Source organism: Mobula hypostoma, chromosome 22 (genome assembly GCF_963921235.1).
Source record: "Mobula hypostoma chromosome 22, sMobHyp1.1, whole genome shotgun sequence".
In the NCBI taxonomy this organism is placed as follows: Eukaryota; Metazoa; Chordata; class Chondrichthyes; order Myliobatiformes; family Myliobatidae; genus Mobula; species Mobula hypostoma.
In genome coordinates, this window is record NC_086118.1 from 46,722,235 (window position 1) to 46,735,939 (window position 13,705).

Here is a 13,705-nt window from a genome sequence, read left to right on the forward strand (position 1 = left end):
GTGATGCTCTCAGCTAATTGTGCAAAATATTTGGTGCAATCGCAGGCGAACAGCTTGCACAGAGAATGCACGTTGGGCATGGGCAGATTGGTTGTGGTATTTGTCGAGCACGCCGCTGGGCGAAAGGGGATGGATGGGGCGAAGCCGCCGGGTTTGCAAGGGCTGGGTCGGCGGGGAGCCGCCGCTCGGCTGCCCGCGACCTTGGGGTCGCTCCTGTGGGCAATACGGCCGGGGGTCACGTGCACTCCCCACCCGTTAGCCCCGCCCCCTCTCCCGGGCCGGTGACGTCAAGGCGTGCGGCAGGGCTGCTCGAGACGAAGTGTGTGTCCCGGGCCGGCGCGAGCCCCAGTCAGCTGGCGGGCAGCGGCGCGTGAGGAGAGCGAGGCAGAGACAACTCCCGGTCATGGACGAGGACAACGACGGTTAGTGGAAAAATAACCCCGTAAATCAATACAGAGATGGAGAAGCTTGCACCAACCGGGGCTGCAATCTGGATTGCACCTCCTCCTCCTCCTCCCTTTCCCCCGCGTTCGTGCTCGGGGGTGGGGGGAAGCACCGCGGTACAAAAAAAATCCAACTATATATTATTTTAATTCTCCCCCCCCCGCCGCATTGTGAGGTTAAGTTGTTGCAAGAGGAGAAATCCTGTTAAGTTTCCTCACTAGTGAGAATCTGGAACTGCAGTGTCCAGTTCTCACACCATGCTGCTTCCAACCACGCTTCGGTGGGCGTAAATGCAACTCCCTTTAAATCAGCACGTGACCCGCCAGGGAGTCTTTAAAATATCCCAAGTTTTCAGTAATATTTTTCTGCAGGTGTTGTCAGAAGGGCGAGTCCCTCTGCAGAAGAAACAAATGCACGTATTGAAGTTCGTCTGTTGCATGAGGAATCAGCATTTGTTCCTTCCTATTTGTTTTCCGCTGTTTTTTTTCCCACTTCACTTTTTCCGACATTTTCAGTTTTTAATTTTGAGATAATTTTAAAAAATCATCTAGTAGCGACCGGCTGGTGGGACAGATTTGGTATAAACTTTTGCTTCCTTTCATGTGGTGTCTAGTGTATACTGGAGATAGAATTGCGTGTTATAACTGTCAGACTGAACTTCGCGTGAGTCAACTCAACAGTCCAAAATGATGTACTCGCTGTCAAGGAGCATTTCACACACTTCTCAGATAATGTGACTTGGCCTTTGCAGAAAGTTTGCTAGGCATCCAAAAAATTAATTGCATTCTTTTCATACGTAAATCATCAGTTTTAAGAATACTTTGTGCACAATTTAATTGTTTATATATTCTTTAGCTTGTTTTTGCTTCATGGACTGGTGCACTTCATTGCAAAAAACAGAGAAGTGGTGTTACAGCGTGAAGATGAGCCTTGTGCTGGTTTAGTGCTTTGTCGAGAGGCCAGAAGAGAAGACAAGGACAGCCTTGTTATTCATAATAGTGTAGGTTTTCAACAATCTGTTGGTTTACCTTTGAATTTGAGGATGACGGTAGAAGCTTTTGAAGTGGGGCAGTTCCACTCTCTCGACCTCAGAAGCCCAATCAGAATCAAGTTTAATGTCACCGGCCTATGTCATGAAATTCGTTGTGCATGTTAATACATAAAACCTGTAAATTAGAGTAAGAAGTGTGCATGTACATATTTATATATTTAAAGAAGTCAAGTAGTGTAAAAAGAGGAGTGGGCACTGTCGCAGCTGCTTGGAGCCAGAGGAGAGAGCTCTCCCAAATGGGCATGTCAACCCTAGGTGCTACCCCTCCCTGGACATTCATGCACCCCTTTTAACAATTGATCGTTTGACAAATGCACAAGGGTCAAGGTGACACCCGGGAGTGGTTCACAAAAGCAGAACCAAAAATGTGCATTTTATATGAGCTTATTGATGATTTCTCCATGAACAATTGCATAGTTTTAATTGCCTTTTTACGACGAGAACGTGAGATCTGGGTGGATTGTTGAGCTCTATCCAAGTGAAAGCACATTGAAGAGATCAGGGGAGATACTCATATAAGGAAGGACTTGACAGAGCTTCTTGCCTCTATTACTACAGTTTTGTGTTTTGATTATTTTCCTTGAAGTTGTGTCTCTGAGCAAGGGAAACAAGATCTGTCTTGTCAGAAGCAGGTTTAATATCATTGAAATTTGTTGTTTTGCGGCAGCGGTACTGAGAAGTAGCAAAAATACCCAATAAATTACAACAAGAAATACATTAAATATGTATAAATAGTGAGGTAATGTTTATGAGTTGGTTGGTTGTCTTTAGAAGTCGGATGGCAGAGGTGATGAACCAGTTACTAAAATGTTGAGTGTGTGTCTTCATCTCCTATGGCTCCTCCCTGACGGTTGCAATGGAAAGAGGGCACGTACTGAGTGAAGGAAGGTTTTTAATGATGGTTGCTGCCACTTTTTTTTCGAGGCATCGTGTTTTGAAGATGTCCTCGATGCTGGCTTGGCTAGAGTCCATGGTGGAGCAGGCTGGGTCTGCAACTCTTTTGTTGTGGGGAAATCAGGTTTGCGGGTTGGGTGAGTGGGACAGAAGACAAATCACTATCAATAAGGAGGTTAACTATTTATTTACAAGACAGGACCGATGTTAAATGTTTAGTAAACACTCCTGCTAAACTCGGTTACAGAGATTTAGATTAGATTAGTCCTCTTTTATTGTCATTTAGTAATGCATGCATTAAGAAATGATACAATGTTCCTCCAGAATGATATCACAGAAACACAGGACAGACCAAGACTGAAAAACTGACAAAAACCACGTAATTATAACATATAGTTAAAACAGTGCAAAGCAATACCGTAATTTGATAAAGAACAGACCACGGGCAGAGTAAAAAAAAAAGTCTCAAAGTCTCTCGAAAGTCCCATCATCTCACGCAGACGGTAGAAGGAAGAAAAACTCTCCCTGTCATGAGCTTCCAGTACCGCAAACTTGCCGATGCAGCACCCTGGAAGCACCCGACCACAGCCGACTCTTGAGTCTGTCCGAAAACTTCGAGCCTCTGACCAGCCCTCTGACACCAAGCACCGAGCACCATCTGTGCTGAGCGCTTTGACCCTGGCCCCGGCAATAGGCAAAGCCGATGATTTGGGGCTTTCCCCTCCAGAGGTTCTTGATCGCACAGTAGCAGAGGCAGCGAAGCGGGCATTTCAGAAGTTTCTCCAGCTGTTCCTCCGTGCTTACACTGTGCGCGCTGTCGCGCTGCCATCTTCTCCTCCCCTCCTCTTTATCTAAACTGAGCATCCGAAGGGACAGGGCAACGCAGAAACAAAGCATTCACGCAGTGGCAAATACTTTAAAGTGTGTGCCTGGACCTTCTGCATTGCAGCACACCCCCCCCCCCCCCACTGTCTACTGCGTTCACAGCACCCTCGTCTACCTGGTCCACGGTGAACCAAGTGGAAAAGAGTTGCGGCACACTAGATTTAAGCCCTACTGGCGCCGTGTCATCATCAGCTAAATGGAAGCTGGTGGGAAGGGCTGCAATGCTCCTTACAAGGGCCAGTCTCTGTGGGAGTGACTTTTGATGAGCAGGTAAATCAAGACACGGACAGCGACACATCTGTAGCCTTTTCCGATCCTATGCAGTGGCCTCTCCTTACCAGGCAGTGATGCAACCAGTAGAATGCTTCGATGATAGAGCTGTAGAAATTTACTAGAGTTTTTGGTGACATACCACATCTCCTCAAACTGCTGATGAAATATAGCTGCTGTAACTGCGTCAATATGTTGGGCTCAGGATAGATCTTCAGAGACACCAGAAAATCTGCAGATGCTGGAAATCCAAAGCAACATACGCAAAATGCTTGAGGAACTCAGCAGGTTGGGCAGCGTCAAGAAAAAGAGTAAGCAGTCAACGCTTTGGGCTGAGACTTCTTCAGTGCTAAAACATCTAGGCTCGAAATGTCGACTGTTTACCCTTTTCCATAGATGCTGCCTGATCTGCTGAATTCCTCCAGCATTTTGTAGATCTTCAGAGATGTTGATAGCCGGGAACATTGTGTGTTACAACAATTCAGCGCATTATCATGAAGGAAACGGACTCGTATTTTTTTCCATCTTTTTATGCTATTGTGTCATAATGTCATTATTGCGTCATCAGAAATACTTCTTAATAATCTATAAATGTTGTACAATGTCCCACTTGCACAACTCAGTGTGATGATTAATCACATTTGTACTTTGTATGGGTAGATTTTAAAAAGTGCACTAAAATTCTCACTTTTAGTGAAACTTGCTATCTTGGGAGCATGACTCCTGATAAATTCCTATGAGCCTACTTCTGGTCTTGGCTGAAATCACAGTTTTATTGGTCTGTAATGCAGAGAGGCTTCCTGACTCTTTAGCAAAGTTTTGCAGTCTTGATTCTGGAAGGGTACAAATCCATTGGGATTTATGCTGTCATATTTTAACTGGCATTAATTAGAAAATATGAATAAATTAATTAGAAAAAAAATTGTGACTCTGAAGTTCTTCAGTTCTCCAGGAAATTCTTCGATTCTTCCATGAAACCAAGAAAGAAAAGAAAGGCAGCAGGATCGTCAACCCCCAAATCCCACCACCCCACACAAAAAAACCAAAGTGGATGTTTAGCTATGCAGTTAAATTATGTAATTCCTGTAACCTTAGAATTCATTTTTAATATCCCTAATCTATACCTTGGAAGGTGTTAGCAGAATGCCTTCTAGTCGGTTGCCTTTGGCCCGTCATGTTCATACTGGCCTTCTTGCCAGCTTCTCCATTTTGCCTGCATTAGATCTCAATCCCTCAGTGCCTTGCCTATTTAATGGCCTGTAAAAATGTCTCAAAACATAGCAATTATATCTCCTTCCAGCACCACTGCTCTGACAATAAATTCCAGATATTAAGCGCTCTTTGTGTGGCAGGAGGGAGGAAAACAAACTTTTTTCTCAAATCGCCTTTAAAACTCCTTCCTGTTGCTTTAAGCTTATGGCACCTTGTTTAGAAACCTCTCGTCGTCATCATGTACCATGTCATATGAGATGGGTGATCATGGTCCCTCCATGACTGATTATTCTCGGCAAGTTTTTCTACAGAAGTGGTTTCCCATTGCCATCTTCTGGGCAATGTCTTGACAAGAATGGTGATCCCAACCATTATTAATACTCTTCAGAGATTGTCTGCCTGGTATCAGTGGCCGCATAACCAGGACTTGTAATGTGCATCAACTGGTCATACGATCATCCACCACCTGCTCCCTTGGCTTCACATAGCCCTGATTTTGGGATGGTGGGCTAAGCAGATGCTACACCTTACCCAAGGGTGACCTGCAGGCTAGTGGAGGGAAGGAATGCCTTGCACCTCCTTTGGTAGAGACCTATCTCCTTCCTGCTGCCCAATTAGATATCTCTAGCATAGGGAAAAGATTCTGACTGTCTACCCTATCGAGGCTTCTCATAATTTTATATACTTCTATCAGATTATACACCAGCCTGCTTTGCTGCAGGGAAAACTAATCTAACTTGTCCAGTGTCTCTCACTGAAGTCCTCAAATCAAGGCAACATCCTCGAACCTGGTGAACCTCCTCTGCATTCTGTACAGCACAACCACATCCTTCCTCTTGTCTGGTGACCTAACGGGTGTTTTGTTAAGTTTCAACATCTTTCTTTTATGTTCCATTCCCTGATCTGTGAATGTAAATTTCAAAATAAATTTATTATTGAAGCATGTGTGTCACAATGGGATTAATTTTCTTGCAGACATTTACAGTAGAACAAAGAAATACAATGGAATCAATGAAAAAACACCCAAATAAAGATGGGCAAACAACCAATGTGCAAGAGAAGACAATCTGTGCAAATACAAAAAAAACAAGTAGTAATAATAACTAAGTTAATAAATAATTACTGAGAACATGAGTTGTAAATTCCTTGAAAGTGAGTCCATGGATTGTGGAATCAGTTCAGTATTGAGGTGAGTGAAGTTACCTCTCTAGTTCAGGAGCCTGATGATTGAAGGTTAGTAACTATTCTTGGAAACAATAAGCATGCCGTGTGCCTTCACCCTATCTTTCTGCTAATTTTAGGGAACTCTGGATCGGAACCCTCAGTGCATCATCATTATTTCGCACCCTACCACTTCAAATAGCAGGACATGGCTCAGCTGGAACGATGAAAGCTAATTTTTTTTCTCCAAGACTTTATCGATCTCGGACAAAAATATGACTTGAATGTATTGTTAAGACAAAATTCAACAAGCCTGTAGTGTTTTTTAATTGATTTTCAATGCTGTCATAGCATGCAGTTTAAGAAGAGTAATTGGGAAAAATAAGAAGGCACAGCGGAAAGATTTTTATTGCCCTTTAGGAGCAGTTTGACTAGGCGCTTGTATTGACATTGTACAAACACACATCAGTTATTATCTGACCGGGATGTTTCTTAAAAAAAACAGAAAATCCCAGTAGTCACATGGAAGGAAGCTGTGGGCCTCTTGTGTCTGTTTCTCAATGTAGTGGGCTGCACTTCCCTCTACTGTGTCTATAGTTCTGCAGATTCTTCCCATTGTTACTTATTCAGCTCCTTATTGAAACTGCCTGTTTCTGCACCTGGTGTTTCATACTGAAATCACTCACTGTTATACAGCTATTAAATTAATCTTATAACATGTTAAATAATTATTATGTTGTTATAAGTCTATTAAATAGTTCCCCAGAATGATGAGGTGGACTCCTGGCCTCTCAATCAATCTCGTTATGGTCTTGTACCGTATTATTTTCCTGCACTGCACTTTCTCTGTAGCTATTGCACTTTATTCTGCATTGTTATCACCTTGTCCTACCTCAATGCACTTTTTTTTTCAAAAGTTTATTTATTGAGATCAAGTGTGGAATAGGTTTTTCTGGCCCTTTGAGCCACACCGCTCAGCAATCCCCCAATTTAATCCTAGCCTAATTTCAGGACAATTTACAGTGACCAACTCGTGCATCTTTGGAATGTGGGAGGAGATCTACAGTCACAGGGAGAACGTACAACGCCTTGCAGTGAGCAGCAGGAATTGAACTCTCGTTGCTTGTACTGTAAACAGCTTCTCTCTATCCTATTCTTTATTATTTTATGCAGCTCAGATCTTGCTGGTTTCTCAATTCCAAGAGAAACCCAGAACATTCACACCTCTCCTCTGTGGAATCAATTGGGCAATTCCATTCTGCATTCTCTCCATGGCCTTCTCCACTTTTCCCAAATTTGGCAACCCACTGGGTCCAGATGAATGCGCCTGTGGTTGATGAGGGAAGGAAGGTTGCAGAAATCCTTACAAAAACTGAAATATTTGCAAGACAGTTTCTAGTTCCAGTTTAGAGATTCAGTCTTGAACCTGATGGTGTGAGACTTCTGGCTCTGTAACTCCTCTGCAATGGAAGTTGCAAAAAGATGAGATGGCCAGGATGGTTGGAGATGTTTCTTCATTTACATGGTGGGGAGAGACATGTCTGTGGTGTAATTATGTAGGCAAAGGACTTTTCCTTTTCAGTTTCTAATTAGCCTAGCTTCTCCGAGAACCCTTCTCTCCTTTTCTAACCTTTCCTTCGCATAAAAAGTGCACCAAAATACGATCACGTTATTATGCCAGTTATTTCAAATACTCTTTATTTTAGTGCTTATTTCCATTTTTCCTTTGTGATCTTTCAGTAAGCTGCCTGGTTTTCACTCGTGTTAACAATTATGCATCTGTCATCTGCTCTGTTACTTTGATGTTTAGCTCACTCTTGCATGTCCTGGAACTGCTGACTTTAATTTCCATATCACCAAGGATTGAGAAAAGAAATATTTAAATGCTTTCATTTGAAGCTGAGGTGTGTATGTAATTAAAATAAATGTATTTGTACTGAATTGCTAGTATGGTAATTATCGCAAATATGTGCTTGGCATCGGTGGCCTTAGATACTGTGTTTTCTATTTCAAATCATTAGCTGGGGTTAATCTAATAGTAGACTTGGCTCTCTTATGTCATGAAGTACTTGTCTCAGAACATTTTAAGTGGATGAATTCAGCCCAAAGCCAGATACAAAAGTCAGCAGCATGAAATTTTTAATCCGATTCATAGTTATTTTGTGTAGCTCCAGCTCTTCATCTTAAGATGATGAGGAAGAGCAACAAGAGACTAATTGGCCAACTATTTTGTAGAATAAGTTATTGTTCAGTAGAACTATCTTATTTTTAATTTCATGTCAAAGGGCTAACCTTTGCCAACTCAAACCCAGTAACCTTTTGCCATCCCACCATTCACAGAAAATAATTTTGTACCATATTCTGATCTTTAAATGGGTAGTAATGTTTTTGAGACGAGTTCCTCCCTGTAAGCACATAAAAAATGAAAAGACGAGGAATTCAGCAGATGCTGGAAATTCAAGCAACACACATCAAAGTTGCTGGTGAACGCGGCAGGCCAGGCAGCATCTCTAGGAAGAGGAACAGACGACGTTTCGGGCCGAGACCCTTCGTCAGGACTAAGGGTCCCCACCCGAAATGTTGACTGTACCCCTTCCTATAGATGCTGCCTGGCCTGCTGCGTTCACCAGCAACTTTGATGTGTGTTACATAAAAAATGAGTTGTCTTTATAATTATCTACCAAATCTGAACTTTTCGGAAACATTTTGCTAGTCTTTTCAACTTTGCCCTAACCCGAGGCCCACCTAATAAAACTAAATGTGAATTTCTTCGGTTATTTCCATTGCAGCAATTCATTTGGAGAAAATTGTTTTTTTTTGATGACATTCAGTGTGAAAGGTTAAACGGCCTTTACTTTGCAAAATGAGATGTACACTCATTGAACATTGATTTCCCGAACTTCCGATAATGCACCCCACCCCTCTATCACCATTTCCCATCCCCTCTTCCCCTCCTACCTTATCTCCTTGCCTGTCCTCTGGTGCTTCTTCCCCCTTTTCTTTCTTCCATGACCTTCTGTCCTCTCCTATTAGACTCCCCCTTCTCCAGCCCTGTATCTCTTTCACCAATCAACTTCCCAGCTCTTTACTTCATCCCTCTCCCTTCAGATTTCACCTATCACCTTGTGTTTCTCTCTCCCCTCCCCACTTTTTAAATCTGGTCCTCAGCTTTTTTTTTCTCCAGTCCTGCTGAAGGATCTCAGCCGGAAATGTTGACTGTACTCTTTTTCCATAGATGCTGCCTGGTCTGCTGAGTTCCTCCAGCATTTTGTGCGTGTTGCTCGGATTTCCAGCCACTGCAGATTTTCTCGTTTGTATGCTCAGTGACTACTTTATTAGTCACCTCCTGTACCGAATCATTCCATGGTCATGGTCACATTTCTTCCCCATTCTGTTTGGTCTGAACAACAACTGAATCTCTTGACCATGTTGGCATGCTGTTATGCATTGAGTTGCTGCCACACGATAGGCCGATTGGGTATTTACATTAACGAGCAGGTGTACCTAATAAAGTGGCCACCGAGTGTATATGCAAAGGGACGATCTACCCACAGATTCAGGTAAAAAGAGACCATTATGTTTTCTGTAGGCAACTATATGAGTACTTTGTTTTTGGCCTCTAGCCGACTGTACTCCATTAAAAATAAGTCTGATTAGTCTGATTGGGAGTTGACTGTGTGCAAATTGGCTGAGGTGTTTCCTACATTGCAATACTTAAAGGTGATTGTTATTAAATGCTTTTGGAGTCTTGATCTGTTGTTTTGAATTAAATACAGCAATTTATTTTAGGGTTCAATGCAAAAACAGAAAATGAAATCAACTCCCAAGGTGTTATTTTCTTGCTTTTATCTGTGATGAAGCTTCTGCAAGTATCAGTACATTCCTGCAGACTTTTGAAAAACAACTGACAGCTGTCTGAAGAAAAATGATTCTAAAATTACATACCACCTCATACCATTACATATGATCTTGTGAGCTACTTGCAAAACTGTGGGCTTGCTTTTAGGACTCTGCAGCTCATCTTCTATGTATTTTTTTGCTTTTTTAAAAAAAAACCAAAACTACTGCTCAATTTGTCCTCTTTTGCACATTGGATGTCAAGACATTGACTATCTTTGTGGGTGTTTTTTTGTGGATTCTATTACGTTTCTTTGTTTTATGGATGCCTGCGAAGATGAATTCAAGGTTGTATCGGGCATACATAATTTGATAATAAATTTGAACTTTGACCTTGACTTCCAGAGATCTGATGATCCTTGTCCAAAAAGCTGTACACTGTGATATTTAATGTTTTACTGGATCTGTGAAATTTCATTGCACATGTGAGAATTGGAATGACCAGATGACCGCAAACAACAGAGTAGTATCATTTTGATGCAATGCAAATTCATCTGAAATTAAAAAAAACAGATGCAACTACACTTATAATGAGTGATGCTTAAACAGAAATGTGATATAAACTTTATGAACTATGTTTGAGCAATTTTGCAGTCTTGTAGCTTCACTGCTATGCACAATATGTAAATGTTCTACCACAATTTGTACAACTGATCTTTATTCCTCTCCATAGATGCTGACTGACCTGCTAAGTTCCTCCAGCATTTTGTGTGTGTAACTCTGGAGTTCCACCATCTGCAGAATCTCTTGTGTTTATGCTTGTACAAGAATTTCATATTATAAACATTCTGTGGAGTTATGGCAGCACAGTGGAACAACAGTAGACCTGCTGCCTCATAATTCCAGCGACCCAGGTTCAGTTCTGATCTCCAGTGCAGACCGAGTGTTTTGAGCATTCTCTCTGATATCGGTGGATCTCCCTAGTTTCTCCCACATCCCTGAGAAATGGTAGGTTAATTGGCCCCTGTGCACTGTGCAGGGTTTCCTAGACTGTCATATCTAATCACTGGATAATGCAGATTATAATTATGATTTTTCTTGCCTCATTACTTAGAGGATTAAAGATCTTTTAAAATTATATTTCATGCTTATTTCTCAGTAATTTATTCTCTCTTGCATGTACATTAATGTGCTACCTATACTTGGATAGGGGCCGATTAACCTACCAATGTTTCTCGAGGGCGTGGGAAGAAACTCGGGATATTCACACAATATCAGAGAGAATATTTAAAACACACAGACTGCACTGGGGATCAGAATTGAGTCTAAATCACTGGAGTTAGAGGCAGCAGGCCCATTGTAGTATATAATTCCATGGTGTGTTCCTAATGTGAACTTTTTGCACTGATAGTGGTTGAACTCCCCACGGGAGGCTGCGCTGGGCTGTTTTGGAAATATGGGTGGCGAAATGGCAGATGGAATTTAATCTGGACAAGAATGAGGTGTTGTACTTTGGGAAGTCAGATGTAAAAGAAAACTGTATAGTTAATGGCAAGACCCTTGGAAGCATTGATATACAGAGGCTCTTGAGGTTCAAGTCCATAGCTTCCTGAAAATAGCAATGTAAGTAGATGAGATGGCAAAGACGTTGTATGGTAGAGTTGCCTTAATCAGTCAGGGCAATGAGTATAAAAATCAATAAGTCATAACGTAACACAGAATGGAAATAACTCCTTTGGTCCAACTTGTCCGTGCAGACAAAGATGCCCAGTGGAGCCCATTTGCCCCATGTCCCTCTAAACCTTTCGTATGTCAAGTGTCTTTTAAATGTTATTGTACCTCCTTGAACCATTTCCATTGGCAGCTTGTTACATGTATATCTGTATGTGTGTCCATGATGACAGCTAGTGGCAGTGATTGTGTTGGGCAGTTTCAGCTACCCATTGTAGAGCAACCCCCCCACCCCCCCCCCCATCTGCAGCAGTGTAGTTTCCTACCACACGCCATGTTAGGAGCCTCTCAACTGCGCATCTGTAGAAGGCCGTGAGCTTTGATGTGTGTAGACCTGCATTCTTCAGCTTCATCAGAAAGTAGGGGCCTTGGCGAGCTTTCTTGACTGGGGAGGATATGTTCTGCGATCATGAGGGGTGGTGTGAGATGTGTGCTTCCAGGAGTCTGAAACTGCTTGTAGTTATATAGTCACAATCTTACTATGAGCAGTTTCTGAATTGCTGGCAATAATACTGCTAGCATGAATTTGTACAGTTCTAAGTGTAATGATGTTTTGGTTGATTAATGGAATATAGTAGTTTGTTATGTGGTTGTTGTGACAAAGCGTGTTGCAAATAAAGGTAGACCTGAAAAAGGATCTAGTGCTTTCCTGGCATATATGACAAATGAACTCTTGGGCTTCCAGCCAGGTACAGGTCTCGATTTTAACCGATGTTTTGATGACAAACTCTGCCATCTTCATCAGAGATGAAGCCTGGGCATGTCTAGTCCGGTGGTATTTATGCCCCCCATTGTCCGTTCCTCCTGATTGGTTAGTGCTTATCCAATCAGGTTTCCGCTGTCTCACCTTGTTTACAATTGAATTCCAGTTCTCACTTGGAGCAAGACCTTCGCCTTTGTTAAAATTCTTTTCCTCTAGTTTTATTGCAATGGCTTCCTTCACCAGGTCTTCCCAAGAGCCGTTGCCACAGCATGGTAGTTTTGTGCTGTTGAAGTCAATCCTATGGCCATTGCAAAGGTAGATCTACATACAGGTCGTCTCTTACTGGAGCATTGAAGGTAATAGCTCTTGGGCCGGCTGGTGACGCAACGCCATCAGCGCCGGACCCGGGAGCGGAGGTTCCCGGATTCGAAACTAGTCGGGTCCGCTCCCGAGTATGCTTTCCATCCGTGCCGGGTTGAGTGTCGAGGTCACAACTTGACCTCGTAAAATAAAGGGAAAATACTGCAAAAATGTCTGTGTGGGGAGTGGTGCACCACACAGTCTCTCTCTCTCGCTCCGCGCCTTGTAAAAGCCATGAAAGATCCATCATCACGGACATGCACAGACGCAGACGCACAGACTCGCAGGCACACGCCAAAAAAAAAAATGAAGGTGATAGCTGTCAGAAAAATTGCAGTGATTGGGTGCAGCAGTACACCAAGAGTAAACACCATGTGATACCACATGATTCTTCGTGGTTTACTGCAGAGAGAAATTAGTAAATTGTAGGTTTTGTTCCCAAGAAGTTTGTTGTAGCTACTGTGAAATCACAGAATCACAAGCAAATGATAATGCTTCGGATATTATCTACATGAGAGGCTGTTGTTCCATTTGCAGACTGATCTCATGTAATTTTAAGTTGACTGTTTATTTGTCCTCCACAGATGCTGCCTGACCAGCTGACGTGTTCAGTGTTAATGGAACTTTATACTAAAAAAAAAGGCTTTGGTTATAAGTTTTTGGCCTTTTTTTGAGGAGGGGGAAGGGGTATGATGCACGCAGGTATTGGCACACAGGTATGAACCAGCTCAGCATGTCATGCATTTAATGCATCTTTAGTACTTTCAGGAAGGATGAGGGAGTTGTGGTTTCTATAAAGTTATAAGTTCAGCAGATAAAGGGGGAAAAGGTGTGTGTCGATTGCAAATGTTATGAATCCTGCTGTGGTAGAGAGACAGCCGAGGTGTTTTGTAATTAATTTGATGCTCTAATCCAATCCATTGTATGAAAGAAAATGATTATTGAATTTTGTTTTGAGTGAATGGTTTGTGTGAAGATGGTTCTGTTATCACCTGTCAGTCATTTTTGTTTTCTGTTTGTTCCTGAATATGGTGTCTGGCCGGTCTACTGATGAGCACACAGCATAGACATCACAAAAACCACAAACAATATTCTGCAGACGCTGGAAATCCAGAGTAACACAAATAAAATGCAGGAGGAACCCAGCAAGTCGGGCA

The 13,705-nt window shown here is 42.3% G+C and overlaps 1 protein-coding gene across 1 annotated transcript in view; it reads left to right on the forward strand.

Annotated features, from left to right (window-relative positions):
- Nucleotides 1-265: 265 nt before the first annotated feature.
- The window catches only part of cyth1b (cytohesin 1b), a 252,469-nt gene continuing 239,029 nt past the window's right edge, over nt 266-13,705 (forward strand). The window contains exon 1 of the mRNA XM_063074558.1: nt 266-422. Within this exon, the coding sequence (XP_062930628.1) occupies nt 404-422 (19 nt within the window). The 5' untranslated portion in view covers nt 266-403. The remainder of the gene's footprint in view (nt 423-13,705) is intronic.